General features: G+C 45.6%; 1 protein-coding gene across 1 annotated transcript in view; it reads left to right on the top strand.

Moving 5' to 3' along the window:
• The window catches only part of SNX4 (sorting nexin 4), a 34,384-nt gene extending 28,066 nt beyond the window's left edge, over window positions 1-6,318 (top strand). Inside the window, exons 9-13 of the mRNA XM_009327128.1 lie at window positions 220-309; window positions 1,553-1,652; window positions 2,433-2,578; window positions 3,977-4,091; window positions 4,420-6,318. Coding sequence (XP_009325403.1) covers window positions 220-309; window positions 1,553-1,652; window positions 2,433-2,578; window positions 3,977-4,091; window positions 4,420-4,467 — 499 coding nt within the window. The 3' untranslated portion in view covers window positions 4,468-6,318. The remainder of the gene's footprint in view (window positions 1-219; window positions 310-1,552; window positions 1,653-2,432; window positions 2,579-3,976; window positions 4,092-4,419) is intronic.
• Window positions 6,319-19,821: the final 13,503 nt, after the last annotated feature.

The raw sequence follows: 19,821 nt of genomic DNA on the forward strand, positions 1-19,821 counted from the left end.
TTAAAAACCAAAGAAACAGGCCTGCAGGAGTGTTTATATTTGCTGATTTTAAGAGTTTAATTAAAAACAAAGGAAAAACCCTTTTTAGAAGTGCTTTTCAGTCTTTTACTTTGTGGCTGGTGTTTGTGTCAAACAGGTGTCCTCCCTTGCTACTGTATTTGTAGTCCTTAAAGGTTAAATTAAGGAACTTTATATTTAACCGTGGCTGTTTTTCACCAGATATGCAGCTTCTATTGATGACATACTGGAAGAAGAAGAACATTATGCAGATCAGCTGAAAGAATATCTCTTCTATGCAGAAGCACTACGGTATGTACAGAAGTGTATAGCTCAAATGGAAGCTATAGTCCTTTCCTCTAATATTGTGTTGATGTTGAATTTAGCTTGGTATCCTTTTCTGTTCTCCGAGAGGTAGAAGTTTGTGTTGTGGAATTTCCATGTTCTCACCTCTTATTTTGCTTACACTGCCATGTGGGTGGCAATAAAAATTAGAACTGAGCTGATCAGTAGTGAAACGACAGAAATGTTAAAATCGGTATACTGTGGAAGGTAATGCTGTTTATTCCTCTGGTTACACTGTTTCCTTGGCTTCTGGTATAATAGTGCCCCAATGTGCTGAAAGCTTCAGCTTTCAAATGAGATAGGCCAAACAGAGCTGCTACGGCCACTACAAATTCCAGCAAGTTTCAAAGTGCCCTTACCTAACTTTCATCTGCTGTGCAGTATTGTGCAGCTAAATACTGATTTTTTTTTTTTTAATTAGCCTTTATAGGGCAGTCCTCCCGTACAAGCGGTGATACAAAAGCAACTGCTTTATGCTTTAAGATTGCACCTAAAGCTATTGTGCTCTCCATGGGCTGGCTCCAGACCTCTTGGAGAGATCTGGGAGTGCTGTAGAGAATTGGGCTGGAGAGTGTGACGGCTGCTGTGTGGGAACCCAGAGCACAAGTAGCTTCTCCTGGGAGACGAACGTGCGTCCGGCCTTGGAGTACGGATGTAGCATCATCAGCCCACACAGGACTGGGACTTACTGCAGGTGGTCAGAGGAAACTCTCCTCTTTTCCAGATGAAAGGCACTATATGAATCTAGAAGCACAGTTTCTTGTTTTCATTGTTTAAAAAATAAAATGTGAAAAATTTTATGATTGACTGACACATTGGTGCTGTGACAGGTACCATCTCCAGGTACTTTTTGTCACAGTTCTGATTTTTCTGTAATATATTTTAAATAAAACTATTTTACTGTGGTGTCCTTAAGTAGGTGGTAGGGTTTGTATTGCTGAGAGTGTCTCGGAATGAGTCTGAAAAGAGGAGGAGAAGAGCAAAACGCTGCTGTACTAAGAACTTTCTTTGTACTTTGATCCAAACTTGCTTAACTAATGCATTTGCAGAGTTATGCATTCTGTGATAATGCTGTTGAATTCAAGCTAGATAAATAACTGAATATGCTGCCTGCCAAAAAAAAGCATGATGCCGTTTGTAAAGTTTAAATGGAGGGAAACGTAGCAAAACAAAGTATTATGTGACAGATCTTTCATTGCTTACTTTTCAGGGCAGTTTGCAGGAAACACGAACTAATGCAATATGACTTGGAAATGGCTGCACAGGACCTAACATCTAAGAAACAGCAGTGTGAGGAGCTGGCAACAGGAGTGAGTCTTTCCACTTTCTTCTCCAAGATGCCTTTTTTTTTTTGAGCCAAGTTACTTAGAATGACATTTAAATGGCACTGACGTGCTGGCTGCCGCTTATGAGAAGCGGTATCATATGAGCTGTAGGCATCTGAGGTTTAAAGTAACTTGGTTCTTGGTGACATAAGCTGTTTGTACCAAACTTCTGTTATTGAATACTGAACAAGTAAAGGGTTGCAGGAAATATGACCTGAGCAGAATAAAACAAACAACTCTATCCTGAAGATCAAAATTCTGAAAGACTTCCTCTGCCTTTTGAAAGGTGGATATTACTGATCTGTGGCTAGTCTTTTATATGGAAGATAATGTTACTTAAAATATTATCTTAAGGTGGTAACTTCAAAAAAGTGTTTAGAATTCTTAATATTGCTGTTGGTTCTATTGATGCTCTATACGCAACTTCTTTATGGCTTTTCTTTCTTATACAGAACACAAGACTTAGGTTCTTTCCTACTTCAGTAAGCAAATTGCTCTGAAAGGTTACCCATGTCAGTGGAATGACGCAATTATGGTCCAGCCTTAAGAGTTTGAACATGAAATTACTTCCTCCCCACTTTGCTCAGTCTAATGTGAGCCACCATACCTTCTATAGCTACTTATCAATGGGACATTCATGAAATGGAAGTTAAAGCCAAAAATCAGCTGAATAATAAGAATAAGCCCAAATGCTGCTAAAATCACCTAATGACTTGTGGCTGTGCTCAAGAATCCCAAACCTAGAGTGTCTCTGTTTTTTTGTAGACTGTGAGAACTTTCTCCCTGAAAGGGATGACGAGCAAGCTCTTTGGGCAGGAAACCCCCGAGCAGAGGGAAGCCAAGATAAAGGTTCTAGAAGAGCAGATACAGGAAGGAGAAGAACAACTTAAGTCTAAAAATCTGGAGAGCAGGTAAATGGGCTTGACTTTTTCAAAGAAAACGCAGGGCTTGTCTTAGCAGAAGTCCTTTACTGGATGCTCTTGAAGGTGTTTGCATTTTATAAGTGTTTTTAATATATTCTTGGTGTTTATGAGCTGTCTATAAAAGCTCCTGTCAGCTGCAAGTTTTGAAATAAAGTACAGTACATGCAGTTAGCTTCTGGTCTGAGAGTATGGCTTATGTAAAACCTGATGACTTTCCCAGTTACAGAGCCCACTCTAATGGCTGACTTGCATGCTTTTATGTTCAGCTAGTAATATGTTTAGCAGGTGAGCTTGTAGGTCTGCAGCTGAATAGCCTAAGACTCAAAAGCTGATTTGCTTCAAATATAGTATTTAGTTTGGTTTATGTGTATGGGTCCTGAGCTCATATTCTGCAGCTTCTCATATGGGGGGCAACTGACTCCTGTTTGAGAGAGATTAGAAGTTCTGGTGAGTTGTGTTTGAGTAACTGCTTCTCGGTGCTCTAATGAAATTTTCTTCAGGAATGCAAACATGAAAAATAGGAACTAACATTCCTAAAGCAACGTGATTGTGTCAGAACACATTGATCGTATAACACAAGGGGTAAACGTGGTATCTCCTAATATGTTAGGATTAGAGCTGGAAAGATAAGACTAGTTCATGAACAGTTCAAAACAACAAGACGCTCAGTAAATGCAATATCTTAATCATTTTGACAGAAGTACTGGAGATCTGCTTTTGTAGCTCTGGAAGCAATTTTCAAGTGAATACTTGCCTTGTATGTATAGTCCAGCACAAATGAAAGCTATGAATTACAGAAATCTACCTCCATTTTAGTTAAGGAGACTTGAAGACACATCACCAAACCAACAAAATTAATTCCTGAAGTGAATTGTCCAAGTCAAATTTGCATTGTAAATGTTTGTTGTACTTCAGTGTCTCAAATCCTGATGACAAGTGAATTTTCACATTGGAAAGACCAAGATTCTGACTTGACAATTGACAAAGAAATGTGCAGTGTTGTGCGCTGAATGTTAGCATAAAGATACTTAGTTACCCCAACAGAATCTGAGGAGAAAAGTATATTCTGAATTATACTGGTTCTATGGCAGTGATGCTTACTGGGGGGGAAAAAAGCTGCAAAACAAAACAACCCAGCACATCCTGTGAAACTGATTCCCTAGATTCCACCTTCTTCTTAAGGTTTTTAGAATTAGATAGTAGTGCCAATTATAAAATGAGGACACTGTAGGATGCATAACAACTGCAGAACTTGGTTTACTGACTGAAAGATGGAGCGCTTTGTCATATATATAGCTTCTCCGCTGAGGGTTCAGAGGAAGGAAGATCAGCTGAGGATGGAACATGTAAAACACTTACTAACAGAAATATTGCTTTTAATTCCAGAGACTTTGTGAAAAGTGCCTGGGCTGACATTGAACGATTTAAAGAACAAAAGAATCACGATTTGAAGGAGGCACTTATAAGCTATGCTGTTATGCAGATAAGCATGTGCAAAAAGGTACGTTTGTGAAAGGCCAGGCTAGTGTATGTATTGTATCAGCAGGGGATCAGATGCAAACTTTCAATAACTAGGAACATTGCAGTCACAGAAGGTTGGAAGTCACTAGCGTAAAACCTCCTGCATATTCTGTCCTACTTTAACTCAGCTGCAAGTTAATATTGATATATAATAGGCAGTGTGGTCCAGTTCCAGCGTGGTCTCTGCCTTATTCTTGTGTGAAGTTCTGTGGGACTTCTTTGTAGAGTCTTCTGTGGAAGAAAGTCTGTTGATGAGGTTTGCAAACAAAGTGTATTTCCACCTATTGATTTTCAACTTTTTTTTAAAGGGAATTCAAGTTTGGACAAATGCAAAGGAATGCTTCAGCAAGATGTGATTATCTGGAAATGAATTCCTCCTCCAAGTGCCAGAGAACGGAAGCACAAATGTATAACACCCATGTTAAGTTGCTACATGACTTACATATAAATCATGAAATAAATGAGTGAATAGTTTTTCTTTCTGCTGATTGTAATTGTTAATAAAGGACAAAAAGGACATGTCATTAAATGTTTAGCCCTGAGTGCCACTTCTGTGGCATGTTTTATATGTGGTAGCAAATAATTCAGGGGTAAAAGAGTTACTGAAAACTACAGCTCTGTATTGGAGCAAAGGTATAGGGAAAGTTATCCCAGAAAGTATGAACTGAACTGTTCTGAGACTTGTGAAACACCATGCTCTGTAACGTGTAGATCACTTCCAGATGCCGTTCTTTTCAGCCATTGCTGTTTAGAATTTGTAATGCTCAAGGGTGCTTTGGTTTCATAATGGGACACACAGTTGTGTTCTTGAGGTCTACACCATAAGAGGACAAAAAATGAAATATTGTAATGCTTAGGGTTCATATTTAAATGCCTTTGCATGTCCATAGAGAAATGTGCTTTTCCAGAGTTCAGGTTAAGCAGCCTCAAGCTCCTGAGATGTTTGAAACTCTCTACAGTAGAGGTGTTGTACAATGGTTTGATACAATGTTCTGCATTTACTGGTTCCCACTTAAGTTTTGATACGGGCATAGATTTCTTAACAAACTTCTTCCTGCAAGTAAAGGAGACTGTTGATCCAGCTGAGCAGCAAAACCAAAGTCAAAGCTGGTAAGAAGCGGATGCAACTTCTGTTTGGTTGTTTGGAACCTGTTTACACTAGATGTGAATCTGGCCTGTGGAACCTCTTCTTGTAACTGAAGCGGTTTGGTTCTTAAAAGAGTAGTTCTTAATGAAGATGCTGAAATAAGAAAACTGGTGCAACTTCTGTCATACTCAAGAGCAGTGATGTGCAGAATCCACAACGAACCAAGGTGTCTGGCTCTTGTAATGACATCTCCGTGTGTGTGTATATACACCAGTATAACAGGATTTGCAGTTATAGGTACTTGCATTAAATGTTTCAAATTATGAAAAACACTTACCGCTGTCCAATATTGGGCTTTTTCTACATACTTAAAGTTCCTGAAGTCTTGTGGAATTTGTCAGACTTGATTGCTAGTCCTAAAGGAAGCTTTGTAATACTCTGTTTAGAAGTGTATTTAATTATTCTGGATTATAACTCTACTTGGATTCCGATTTATAAGAGATACTCCAGGAAGTCCTTAAAAGTTCTTTTGATAAATTATCAATAACGTAGTTACTGATATGTCCCACGTTACTTTTGTCTCTGCAGCATTTCTTTCCTATAAAACCATTGTAAAGAATTCGTAGGCCTGGTGTACACTACAGCTTAAAACTCTGAAGTGAAATGCTGGTCACTCTAATAACCTATGTTGGCTTTTTCAAAGCATATGACAGTGACGCTCCTGGCTGAGAGATGATGTTGGGCAGAAAGAGGTCTCTCCGTATAACATTTACAAGGAGAAGCGTTGTTCCGTTCAGAGGTTGCAGTATCCAGTTCCGATACAGGCTGAAGGACTCTTACATTCCAAACCAAGAAGTTGCACACTTGATGTATTCAGTAAACCTTCTAAAGGAGTGGTGCCTTAATACAATACCTTGAGGCGCTCAGAGTAGGTATTTTTCATGCACTTTGATTTTTGGTAGATCTTTCTGGTGCCTCTTTCCACATTTCACTTGCTGTACAGCTTATTAAATGTATTAGTATGCCTTTTTTTCCTTGCTAGTTGTACTAAATTTAAGAAGGGAACAAAATGGTTCTTGTAAGTTTTGTGCCAAATAAGCTAAATAAAATTGCTCTTTGATATTTTTGTTATGTTGTTTTTTGTAAAAATGCTGTCTTCCCAATTCTGACAACTGCTGTTCAATTTCTTGAAATCAGTTCTTGTCCCTCTTAGCTCCTAAATGGCCTCCAAGCTCGGGTGTAAAATTTAAGAAGTAAATTGCCCACAACTACCTTATTTGCCTTTTAGGTGAAGAACATAGTGTTAAGGCCAAACTTAGATGCTTGTTACGAGCCAGCTTTGATCCCTGCTTTGTTTTTGCCCAAACAGAATGAGCTGTCTGACTTTCATGCGTGTCTTCATCTAGGTAAGAGAAGATGCATTTGAAAAGGTTTTGCATTGTTTGACAGAAATTGGGTGAAAGGTGGGTTAAGGATAATTTGCAATAACTTTTACTTCTGCTGTTTGCAGAAAAGCATTGCACGCGGTCTGTGTACTTGCGGATCTTAGCAAACAGTGAAGGTTTCTCCCCCTCTTTCAGCTTTTTAATTTTTAAGGGGAAATCCTGTAGTTAATGGCTGTTTTCATGTGGTTAACAGAGTCCACATGACAAATGCACACTTGTGAAGCGTGCATTTTTCCGGTTACAGTGCAGATTTAACTTCTGTAACTCAATCCAATTTGCCTCAACGAGCTTCCTTCAATTATCCAGTAAACATCAAAAAATTGGTGGAAGGCCTTGAGAATAATAGCAGGTAGGTAGACCATTTTAACTTAATCTCGACAAAATGTTTGTATATGGAAGAGTTTGCCTACATGGATCATCTGGTTTGCTGATGGAGCTGTCACTTCTGTCCCAGGCAGCTTTGCTGGGTGGATTATCACTGTTCGTGCTATCCCTGACCTTCCCCATTACCAGCAGGACCTTGACTTGTCAGTACGTTTTAGTGGCTACTGTTGTCCACTCCTGAAACGCGGCTGGGGCAAGGGAGTCAGCTGGTACGGAAAGGTAAAGTATTTTTATGAACTCTCTTTATTTTTATTCTTTTTAAACGTTGTATTACTTCAGTATCTGGCATGTCGGCCGAAGCAGAGTTAACCTAGCAGCTGTGTGCAGGGATTACCTTGGCAAGCGCAGAGCAGATCTTGGAGCTCAGGTCCACGCTGAGGAGCTTGCCTCATGCCGGTGAGCCAGAGGAAAGCGGCAGCTGTAGCCAAACACATGGCAGAGCCCGCGGAGCAAGGCTGAGGTCCCGGAGCAGCTGGCTGGGCTGCGAGCACTGCATCCCAGGAGAGACCTTATTTTCCTGTACGGCTCTCCCTGCCGCTGAAATTCTCTTGTGCATTTTGGTTGAAGAAACGAGAAACTCTTTCTAATGTCCTCTAAAGGATTACAGGGAGGGATGTTGTCTTAATTCCCCACACCCCTACACTTGCCATGCAATGGCAGGGTAGGGCTCTAACTCACGTCTCCTTTGTCCGCCTGTTCTGTGCATCCCTCGTGCCTGTGTCTTTTACTTGCTCCTAGAGCTCTGTGGGGAGGCGCGACGCGTGTAATGAAAAACCTCGTACAGGGCTGCCGTAGAAATAACGCAAACAAAGGAAGCAAGTGGAGTGAGAGCTAGTAAAATGGGAGCACAGGCTTCAGTGCCAAATCCAAGCACGGCACGCTTGTACATCACCAGCAAATGTGGTCACCTTTGTAAGCTGTCACTTTTCTGCCGCTGCAGAGTTAACGTCTGCTCTGAGCCCTGCGGTCTGAGCGCTTGTACCCGCCTTCCCGCCCGCTTCCCCAGCAGAGCCGGGGTTCCTCAGGGCAGGGGTATCTCGCAAAGGACGGGCGCTCTTGACCCAGCTCCTGTAGAGACATCGGCACTGCAGGAGAGTAACTTGTGTGAGCTGCTTCCCTCTAGTGGGTGGCCGCCGGGGAGGGTAGGATGCTCACTGCGGCGGTGGCAGCCGGAGAAATGTCTCTCTTCAAACGGCAGAGGCTTCAACGTCCCCCCAGCTGAGACAGGGAGGCTTTACGTGTGTCCCCACTGCGGTGCAGCTGCGGTGAGTAGCACCTCCTGCCTTGGGCAGTCTGGGGAGCCTCGAGTTCCTGCGTAAGCAAAGGGTTGTGATTCTTTGGCTGCTGTTTTCTGATGCTTCTTGGTATGATACAGTGTTATCAAAAGGATTTTGCAATTGTGACTTCTGTAGGGTCAAATGCAGAGGACAAACCTTTTTTTTTTTTTGCTGCCTTTTAGTTGCTTTTGAATGGCTTACAGAGACTGGCCTTCCCAATGCTGTATTTTCTTTAAAAGAAAAAAAAATCTTTTTGCTTTGACTGGCTGTAGAAGGTATCTAAACCACAAAACAAAGCCAAATTGGAAAGGATCTTGGGTGGATTTGGAGGAAACCAACTCCAGACAGTGAAAGTGCAGAGTATTTGGAAGTAAAGGGGAGATGGCACTATGCTGGGAGAGGCAAGGGGGGGTTAAGCTGTATGCATGTGAGGGAAGATAGGGTTTTGAGGAGAGATGCGCAAGAGGGCAAGGAGGTAAGGAAGAGAGAAGAGAAGGTGAACAGGCAGGAGGGAGAGCAGAGATGGGAGGGATGGAGGAACTGGAGAGGAGAACAGATGGAAAGCTTCTGCACCTGCAGGCTGTGCTGTGCAGAAGAGGAAAGCAGCACGGTGTTGCCCTTGTTTTGGAGAGGTAAAAAAAGTGAGGGAGGTGGAAACAGGAAATAAGGAAGTCTTAAGAGGTATCAAAGACACAACTATATAATACTGATGATAGTATAATGATAGTATCTAGGTCTGAATGAAACTTGTGGTGGTGACCAAGGTCTTAAAGCTGAGTTGAACACTGATAATGGTGTAACATTTCTCTTGAGCTCAGAAGGAGAGATTTAATTTTGTCTAATATTTTGTATCTATTTTTAATATGATCGCTTTGAATTTTCTGAATAAATAAAATAGGAGAAGCAGCTTCAGTTTTCAAAAACCCAGCATAAACTTTGTGGACACCCTGATCCTACAAACACCAGCATGATCTGCCATGTGATCTGGGGGCATGCCGGCTGATGCAGCTCTAAACAGGCTGCCCCACATACCACAAACATTCCAGGGACTACAATTAATAAATGGCTTCTTCATCTGCACTAAACGTTTTCTGTTATCTGTAGATATCGTGCTGTATGATAACACCTATTATGTTCTCTTCAGAAAGTAGCTGTAAGTGGCCACGGAAGGTGAAAAGCGACTTTGTGGTGAGCCTCCCCAGCACGCTAAGGTGGAAAACGATGTAGTCGAAGGGAAAACGCAACCCCGACCGCCCTCTTGTGGGTCTCCAGCTCGGGCTCGCAGGGGTCGGAATAAAATTCTGCGGCAGGAGGGAGGCAAATGCCCCCTACTCCCCTCCCGCCGCTCAGAGGTGTGAGGGCCATGGCAATAGCCGTAGCATAATGAGTGCCTAAATACGAAGGGATGGTTATACTGGAACAGATACCCATGCGGGATTTAGTGATGAATTCATGCGTTGCTGTGGGCTGCTATTAATAACACCATGTATTACACTGTGATTTGAAGCTTGCGTGCAGGTTCCTCAGGTGCCTTTCACAGTGGGCAAACACTGCTGTGAGTTGGACTTAAAGCAGATTTCTGAGCTAGCAGGTTTGTTTGGGGTTTTTGTTTTTTAATAACTGCTTGGAAGTGGTGCCAGCTGCATGGTCAGAAGGAATGACCTGTGACCATTCGTGTAAGCTGCACTCCCGTATAAGAGATGGCAAAGTCACCCTTGCCCAGTGCTGCTTTGAATGAGCTTTTTCTGAAGCGTGTGCTCTCTGATCCCAGCTTTGAATCTCTCCAGTGACAGAGAGGCCAAATCTCATGATGGATGTTCCAGGGGCTAAAAGCACAGACTTTATTTCCAGTCTCATTTGTCTGCTTTATCTTCCAAGGGTTGGTAGGCTCCTGCTTGCTCACCTCTGATGGCCCTGCAGACACTGGCTGCTCAGGGGGCAGCAGGGAAGAGCCATGGGCTCCTTGTGCTGCAGCGAGATCCCTCCTGGGCCACGTGGCAGAGCCGTACATCCCTCTCATCCTGCGTTTGCCCAACTGGAGCGGACATTGCAATAGCGACAGCAGCGTTCCCACTCCTGTGTGACATTCCCTATTCTCCTCCATGGATCACGTCAGCCCCTGAGGCCATCACTGCTCATTTCAAGCCACATCTGGTGCTCCCGCTGTCTTTCAGAGCAGCTCTTCCCCCAGCCTGACCGTGCTGCGGCCGCATAGAGCCGTGCTGGGTCTGGCACTGAGCTGCTGTTCATTTGCTTCCATCAGGTGAGTCTTGTCACTGCTTCTCAGCAGCGCAGCCTCCTCTTCTTCTAGTGGCTCCTTAATCTTTTCATCTCCATCACCCATGGTCTCAGTAATGCTGTTGCTGCCCAGGCTGTTAGTAAAGACGCTTACCAGCACAGAGCCAACGCGAGACCCCAGCGGGACCCCGCTACCCCAAAGAGTTCCCATTTCCAGTTACGTCCTGAAGCCTTTAGCCAGATTTTAATTTATTTTAAGGAATGCTAGGCTGGTTTTCTGCTTTCTTATTCAGAGCAGGACCGGCCCAACCTGAGTGAGGAAAGCTGCAGTATGGTGGATCGCTGCATTAATACTGTTGCTCTGTCAAGGAAACTGTAATCTATTAAAATGAGAATCAATTTGACAAGATCTGTTTTCCATGAACATGTTGATTGGCGTTAATATCTTTTAACTCTGTACCAACTATTCTTTTCCCAGGGATTACTTTCAGACTGATGGGCCTATAATAATCCAATCTCTCTAACTATATATTTTTATAAACAGGCAAAATATTAGCCTTCTTCCACCCTTGTGGAATTTCTCCTGAAATTCAAGACTTGCTGAAAATCAGTGTCCATGGTTCAGAGATCTCTTACGTTGGGACTTCTATAAGCTTGAGAAGAAGCTATATGGATCTGCAGATATGGGCATTAATTTAAGAAGCTGATGTCTAGCGCTGCACCCTGGGTGGGACTCAGGAGAAATTATCTCCTCGTGATGGAGCTAACACACAGCTATGGCTGATGCGGAGTGCACGTGGAGTATGATTCCGTTTTAGCATCCTCCTAAATGAAATGAAAAGCACATCCTTATGTAGTTTAACATGTTATTACATTATAACTCTGTGCTGTTGTTGAAGTTTGACCAAAGTCTCCGACATGCCAGAACTGAAGTGCTGAATTAACCTTTGAACCATGTAAAGCGTCAGGAATATTCACTGGGGGAGGGGGTTCATTTGTGGACCAGGAGACACCATTTGGCCCGGGAAACCGAACTATGAGAGGAGATGAGGAATCCTCCCTTCAAAATCTAAGATCCTTCTCCGTGTTAAACCTTCCCTAAGTACATCTTGTTTCTTTATAGATAATTGATCTTTCCTAACCTCTAACTTCTCTTTATGGCTTTACCATTCCTCCCCTCTCCATAATACTTTACCTGTTTCTATTTCTTCTCTAAGCCAGGATAGGGATTTGAGCATGTGTTGCCTTTTCCAATTTCAGCTTACTTAAAATATTCGGAAATAATTGCTTGTGATCATTCACTTTCTGTTCAAACTCCTTCTCCCTGCTGATGTAGTCACTGCTATTTTTAGCTTTAAAATGCTAAATACACAGTGCTTAGCTGGGTCTTTTTCTGTTTCCTTCCAACAAATATAATGATTGCGATTACAAGGCAATTTAGTGGTTGCTCGGTTTCAAGTAACTTTTAAATTTTAAAACATTTCCCTTTTCTCTCTCATGTTGACATCCACTATGGAGCTTCCTGTGCTGGAGTTAAATAAAAGAGATGGTAAGCCAGGGAGCGGGGCCGTGTTGCCAGCAAACGTGTGAGCAGCAGGACAGACATCTCGGTGGTGGTCCTCAGCACCAGTGGTCCTGGAGAATTTTTGACTCGATTCAGGTGAAGTTTCTCCTTCCTCCCCACACCCCGTTACCAGAGTGGGATGGCTTTTGCACTGCGGTACTGGAGATCCCCGGCAAACACGCAGGGATCAGGGAGCTGGGTCTAACGGAGATGATCCCGGAGGGTCATGGGGCAGCAGGTTCCTGGTTTGGGGGTGTTGGCAGGATTCGTCTGGTCTCACGCAAGCAGAGGGTGGTGAGCTGCCATGGGAGCCCACCTTTGGGAGCTGATAACCTCTGCATTGCAAGATCCCACTTTGAGTAGGCAGATAAGGATATAGAGAGGAAATTAGCTGTTAATAGGAGCAGGGTTGGAGACAAGCACGGGGAAAGAAACCACAGAGCTCTGCAAGCCCAGCTGGATGCTTGGGCAAGGTTGGGTTTGGCAAACACAGGCTCAGCTGGTGGAAGAGTTTGTTTATAAATTTGGCTTCCAGGACTTTCACATGAACCTGCTGTGGTTAGGAGATGGCCCTGCTTGGGAGCTGAATTGGGGTTACTTTTTCCATCTGAGGAGCAGCACATGGGATGCAAGAGCCCTGGCCCTGAGCGACAGCGCTGAGAGTTGGCACCTCAGGTTAGAGTGGCCTGTGTGGGGTGAGAAGGCATGTTTTGGTGTCCCGGGCAGATTGAGCTGCCTGAGTGGGTAGACACAGTTGTTGGTTCAAAAGTGGGTCCTACCGTCTTTGCCGGAGGGTGCCCCTTCCCTTCCTCTCTTGCCACCTACCTTCTGCCTTCTATGGTGTTAATGCTTTGGCATGTGCACCTTTCCACCAGGCGTTGGTAACACCGCTGTGCCAAGTTTGTGCCTGCAAATGTGTCGTAACAGTTGATTTGTTGTGTTACCCACTCTATGGCACTGCTGGGCAGGCAACCGGCCCGTTTCCTTCATCACTCTTGTTCTGAACGTCCTGGCTCAATGGCTGCTCCCCTTCATCCTCCCTTCATGCTAGTTCAATCCCTTTCAAGTTGTTTAGTCTGCCTGAGCCGGCTGCTCACAAAATTGGGGTGGCCTTTACTGATACGGTGGCCATCCACAGTACACAGCCTCCCCTCCCGCTGGAAGAATGTGCCACAAACCCTTCATCTCTCACTTTACAATGTGATTGCATCCCTGATTTCTTTCTGTTCTTCCTACCCACTGATTAAGGATGGGAAGGGTCTCCAGAAACATTGCTGAGATATCTGCTTCTTCGTGTTGCGTAGAGTCCTCTAAAGTCCTTACCAACACACCCAGTCTCCTGGGATGTACATTGGCATGGATGGCACTGCTTCTTTACAGGTGGCTCCATAACCAGCTGTCCCTGGAAATTTAAGCTTAGTTACATTTTACGTATTGGCTCTAGAGAGGCAGGAACTGTGTCCCTTGAAGGATGTTCTTCTATGGTCCAGAAAGAAGTGGCTTTTTGCAGTGATCAAAGAGCTCTCTAGGCAGCATGGATTGCCTTTCAGGTTGGGTTGAGCAGCCATCTTCAGCAGTGCTTCTCCTCTCACCTTTTGCCTTCCTGCCATTTCCTCGTCTGTCTCCAGCCAACAGTGCTTTGTCCTTTTGTTTCATGTTTAAAAACTGCAGACACTCCTGATTAGCTTTGATATGAACCATGTCCCTAACAGACACTTTTCTCTTTTCCCCATCTTCCTTATAGAGTGAGTGGCGAGTCCTCTTCAGCTTGGTTGTCCAAGAGTTCTCCAACTGCTGTGTCAACGTTTGCCTTCCAAACCACTGATTTTCTTGTAGCACAGTGACCAACATTCACTCCTCAGGAACCTCTCCCGCTGCAGGTCAGAGATGTGGCACGCTGCAGCAGGCAAGAGGTGCGCTTCCCCGACTGGCCGTAAGAGCGTCATGTTCTGTTTATGTCTCAGCAGCTGCCCTCGAACAAGGAATGCTTCTGGATCCAATGAATGGAGAAGCAAACTATTGCGTGGCTGTACGGGAACTCTAAATCCAGTTATTAGATTGCCATAATCTGGGGAAAGAAAGGAAAATAAAGCACAAACCGTGAAATTGCGTCCTCTCGCTGACTGATCTTACCGTTGCTACTAGTCCCTTGGGTCAACATACACCAAAGATGTGCCTTCACCTCCAAGTGTTTGAAGAGGCTAATATTTGGAAGGACAAGATGCTCTGCCAAGTGTAACGGTGCAGTCTGACTCACACGTTGCAGAAGACGGGATCTGGAGTTATTTCTGTGTAGCATCCCTGGGTGCTGGGCGTGAGAGGGAGTCGGTCACATCCTAAGGTAGGTGTTTAAGGCTGGTTGAAGGAATTGCTCCCTGGAGATGCCTCTCTGTCTGCCTCGACTGCACAGGGAGTTGCAGAGAGATAATTAGATTTCAGATGTAGTCTACCCTAAATAAGGAACAGAAGCTGTAGTGGTTTGCTTTTGAAGATTTTGGCTTCTTTTTGTCTGTAAAAATTAGAAACTGGGAATTTTACAGAGCCTTCTTGGATTTGGTCCAGAAACACCAGCTTTGCTGTTCTCTAGGAAAGGGAACCCCTGTTTATAGATGTTTGTTTCTCCCTCCCTCAAAAAAAAAAAAAATTTGCAGGTCAGTGTGCCTCTGGCACCTGAGTTCCTGTGCTTGAAGCGTGGGGCACAAATCCCAGGGCAACCAGACGCTAGCTGGAGAGCTGGGTGCTGTTGCTGCATAGGCGTTCTGCCTAGCGGGACAGCTGCAGGCTGGCAGAGAAGAGTTAACTGGCGGTATCTAGACTTGGTGTGCGCAGAGCAGCTGCTAATCTGCAGATGAATGTGTTCCAACAGGAAAAATAAATCTTGTCTGTACCTGTGCTCGTTTGCTCCCGTCGGAGCCAAATTGCAGCGCTGCCTGTCAGCCTGGCCTGGGGCCAGCTCGCGGGCTCCCGGCACCGGTAACGCCGGCCGCGTTTCTTGCCTGGCTCCAAGTCAACGCCGCTCCTTGGGTCGGAGGATCTTGTGCAAGCGGAGTGCAGCGGGGGGGGTGTCAGTGCATGCGTGTGAAGGCACCAGGGTAAAGCGACAGCCCATACGTGGTTTTGCAATGTGATCTCTCCCCGCTCATGCTCTCGACAGCGCTCGCTTACCTGCCCCATCGCGTCCGCAGCGCTGTTTGCTAATTGCTGCTCTCCAGCTGTCCTTGCAAACATGTAATTTGCAGCTGCGTCGTCATTTGTTTGTCACCCAGGTGTTTGCAAGCATATTTGTGAATTCTCTCAAATCTCAGCATTTTAGCACAAACACTTACTGATGCCACCGTCACACACCCGTGCTGCTCCCACGGTGGGTGAGCCCCCAGCACGGCTTTGGTGACGAAGCACATGGCACGGTGAGGGAGCGCGTGAAGCAAACCCACGCTGTGCGCCTTGTTCAAACAAGTGCCTTTTGATCCAGCAGGCTTCAGCAGAGAAATCCAAAACTAGACTAAACAAAAAAAAAAAAAAAGACGTAAGGCATGCTTTTCACAAGGTGAATGGTTGTTTCTAGGTTTCTTCTTCGTTGGCTTTCTTAGCTAGCCCTTAGCTTTTCTCTGAAAATCAGAGTACTTGTCATGAATTTTGGGAATTGAAATAAATCTGGAGACCTTTGCCTGCTGCGCAGCAGTCGCCGTTACGGGATAAGCATTTGCAAATGGCAGCTCTTCCGTTGGAGTCAGTGTGGTGGGGAATGCAGGGAAGGAAAAGCCACCCCTGCCACTCGCCAGCATTCACAGGGAAGTGATGCTTGCTAGACAGACTGATTTGTGAAAGAAATGTAAAACAAAACCAAAAAACCCCCCAAAAAAGTAATCTAAAACAAGTCATCTAAAACCCAAGAAAAGCCATCTAATACACACTCGCTGTTGGCCTTGCCTTGCAAGCTGATATATTGTCTTTGCTATAACCATGAAAACAAAATCGTTCAGCTCAAGTTTTTCCTACTGGACAGTGTCTATGAGAGAAACCATTTCCATTTCTGGGCTCGGAGAGTTAAAATGAGAGAAATAACTTCTTTGCTTATGGCTAACCTGTCAGAGGAGAGGCGGATCTTGGCCATCATGCTTCCACCCCCATCCAAACTTCTTCAACGTTCGGAGCAGACAGATTTGAGTTTTTCTGTCGTACATGGCTCCAGATGCAAAGCTTTGTTCCAGCTGCTCTGAGAGGCTTTTTGGATCTCCTGCTTGGCTGGGCACCATCTCCAACAGGAACTTCGGGAGCAGAGCCTCGACTTGTACCTTCTGTTTAGAGAAAAACAAACAAAACACCCCGGGGCGGAGAGCGTGTAGTCAAGGTGCTGCTCTCTCCTGCAAGCCCTCTTCTGTGCTGACTTCTTCCAGTCTAGTGGGAGATGCTTCTTCCTCTCCTCTTCTTGCATAATATCAGCTACAGTTGAGCCCTCATTTTCTTTGGTTTTGTATTTCCCCCCCCCCCTCCAATTATTTGATAATTTATCACCTTGTTCCTTGTGACATGCTCTTTGCCTCATCCTTACTATTTCTGCCATTTTTCAGAGCAGCTAAAGGAGCTAAGCTGCGGGTGAGTCCCTGCCATCCTGGCCATGGCACTGGTGGTATGGATGTGGCCATAAATCCTGAGATTCAGATGGAGCTTGTCTAGTGACAGCTACGTACTCATGGGGCTGCTCGATGCAAATAACTTGTGATGTATCTCTAGGTTGGGCTGCCAAGATGCGGGTTAGGGGCAGATGAATCAGAAATCGTTGCAGGAAGACGAGGACGTGCTAGTTAGCCAACTCCATCCTCCATTTGGGGTGTCTACAGCACAAAGCAGGAAAAGGAGAGATGGATACAGTTGCTGGCAGTTCACTTAATGAAACGCTGGAGGGGCTGTGGCAAAGGCTGTCCCCGGTTTCTGGGGGTCTCTGTGCTCAGGGGTGAGGCAGACGGGCATGAGCGGTACCGATCGTGGCTATGCTGCCTGTGGAGCTGCACAGCCACGTTGCCTCCCATGTGCGCCCAGGGCTGTGTCTGCTCTGCCCATCCCCTGGATGGGACACTGGCAGCCTCCACGGTCTTTTGATCATGTCTGAGTAACTTATGGTTGCAAGTTGGTGCCAATACGAGGTACACTGGGACGTGCTGGTGTCCCTGAACACTATTTTGAGAGGGGCTCAGATTTGTGTCCCGCTGTGCTGCCAACAAAGTTGACTTATGCAAATTTTCCACCCCTTGGAGACAGTCTTTCTCCACAGACTAAGGGCCGTACCCAAAGGTTGGGGTGACTGCTCCTTGGGCACCTTTTAGTGGGGGATGCACTGGAGCAGCCCTCAGGGCCAGGGAGGTGCAAACCTGCCTGTCCCTGCCAGGTGGCTGCAGAAGTTAGGGGAGGAGGAAGGGGAAATGGAAAGACGAACTGCCTGGCACCATGGCCGCTGCAGCCTCCCCGCTTTAGGAAATAAGCTGAAGGTAAGTTCCCTCTTCGTACCATGGTCCCCTAAACTCGCATTTCATACCAGCTTAGTGCCTGCTGCCCGATGCTCTGAATCTGGAGGGAAAAACCTGCCGTGGGTGCTACTTAAGGTTGTGCAACAAGGCATGCAACTAGTTTGCAATTAATGAGATGGCAGGTAAGGCTCTTTTGGGCTGAGACCACCTGTATTTTGTTCTCTGTGTGGATTGCCCTGCTCTGCGACTGCAGTGCTGCAGATGGCAGCTACTCATAACCTCTTCCTCCCAGTGCCCTCCAGCAGTTTCACCAGTGGTCTCCAGTAGCAGATACGGTAATTCCCAGCGTAAGTGTGCGACTGATCGGAAAACACGCCAGCTGCCATGGGAGCCTCCTCTCCTGTGAGCGTGGTCCAGCGCAGCCCACGGCCCCGGGGGCTTCTCCTCCCACCCCCCATCCATTGCTCTCCTGCTGCTTGCCGTGGCTCTCCCAAACTGCTGGGGAGCAGGGACTGTCACCGTCCCTGGCTGGGAGAACGCTGTGCCTGGCAGGGGCTGGAGGGCAGCTGCTTGATGGAGGTAGGACATCTCCAAAAAGGTGCCTGCTAGCTGGCCCCCGCTTTTCTCTCCCTCGGTTCCTCTGCTTTTCTTACTGCCTCTTCTTGTTCCCTGCAAAATCATGTGTGCTTTGCTCCTCCGGGTACAGCTCCTGGCTGCAGCCTCCTCTTCATGCTCACCTTCAGAAATACTGTATTTCATATCACAAAGGGGGTGCTGCAGCCAGTGTGGCCCCATGTCCCTGGTGCCACGTTTGCTGTACCCTGGCTATTTGTATCCTTTGGTGATTGCAAAGCCAGGGAATCTTATAAGGGGTCTAGAATAAAACCCAGCTACAAGTTAGCGTGCTTAGTGGTGTGACAGCGGGCAGTATCTTATCCCACCTTTCCCAGGTTGGAAAAGGTCCCTAGGGAATAAATCTGGGTTGCTGGTAGCTTCTGGTGGGCTGTGATGTGGCCTGAAATGTCCCTGCGGGAGGAAGCAGTTTAAAGAGTGATTCAAGGTCTTTAAGGTGTTGGGGGGCAGGCTGGGGACAGGCAGGACCTGCAGGCATCTGCACAAGGGAGTGCCTGTCTGCGTGGAGGCTACAGGGAAGTGATGCATTGTAGGGGACCAGTTCCCGTCTGGTGGGACTGCTGGTGACCCGGGCAGGGGGAAGACACGACACGGGGCGGGTGCGGGACCCGGGCACAGCGCAGTCAGCAGCGTACAGGGGATAACAGCCACTGCGGTGTTTCAAAGCCGGGTCCAGGGGTACTGCTCCTCAAACAGGGCTTGTGAGCGCATCTCTAAGGCTAGGCTGCTGTGTCAGTGGCTCTGGGATCAAACGGGGGCACGTTATGTAGTTTGAGTATTTTGTGAACAATTAAACTGCAATTTGTGTCAGCATGACTGCTCTTACTCACAACATGATGATAATTAAATGAAGTGCAATGTTTAATGACCAGTACCTCATTTTCTAGAGGGCGACTGAGATTTCTTTTTCACACTCTGATGCAAATTTGTTTAAACTTAAGATCTACTAAGAGGAAAAGGGAACGATTCATCGAAGGCTAATCACAAAAACTTGCTAATTCATTTAAGTGTGTGCTCTGTGTTGCTGCTGTTTTGCTGCTACAGGCTTTACTATAGGTCTGAAAAAACTTCCACCATGCAAAGAAGTTTTTTTTTTTTTCTGGACGCCGAAGCCATGACCCTCACTAGAAACTATGCAAACACGAAGGGACAGCCTGACCGTGCAAGGTGGTGCTTCTACTAGCAGCTGCTGATCGGGGTCCGGCACATCACAGGGGAGGATCACAGCAGCTCCCTGCTCTCCCTCTCTCCTCCCCAGATTCCCTAGCTGTGGTGGGTGATTTAAGGTTAATGTTCCTTCATTTGTTAATTTAGTTGTAGCTATAAAAAATAGACATCTTACAAGGAATGGTAAGAGGATGTGCAAATTCAGCAACAAGAGATTGAGAACACTATATTCCTGTTGGTGGTTGTGTCTTTATGTGTTATAACAGACTTGAGGACAGACAGACATCTCTTTCTTTCGACGGTTGTGTCCAGCAACAGGACCTCTTAGGGGGAACCACAATACCAATTAGTTAGGAACGATTTGATGTGTTAAAAGATTTGGTAAGTTGAGACTATTAATGATTTCCAATAGTAAACAGCATCCGTGGGTTTTTTTCCTCTGTGTTGTTT

This window comes from Pygoscelis adeliae, unplaced genomic scaffold (assembly GCF_000699105.1).
Source record: "Pygoscelis adeliae isolate BGI_AS28 unplaced genomic scaffold, ASM69910v1 Scaffold227, whole genome shotgun sequence".
Taxonomy (NCBI): Eukaryota; Metazoa; Chordata; class Aves; order Sphenisciformes; family Spheniscidae; genus Pygoscelis; species Pygoscelis adeliae.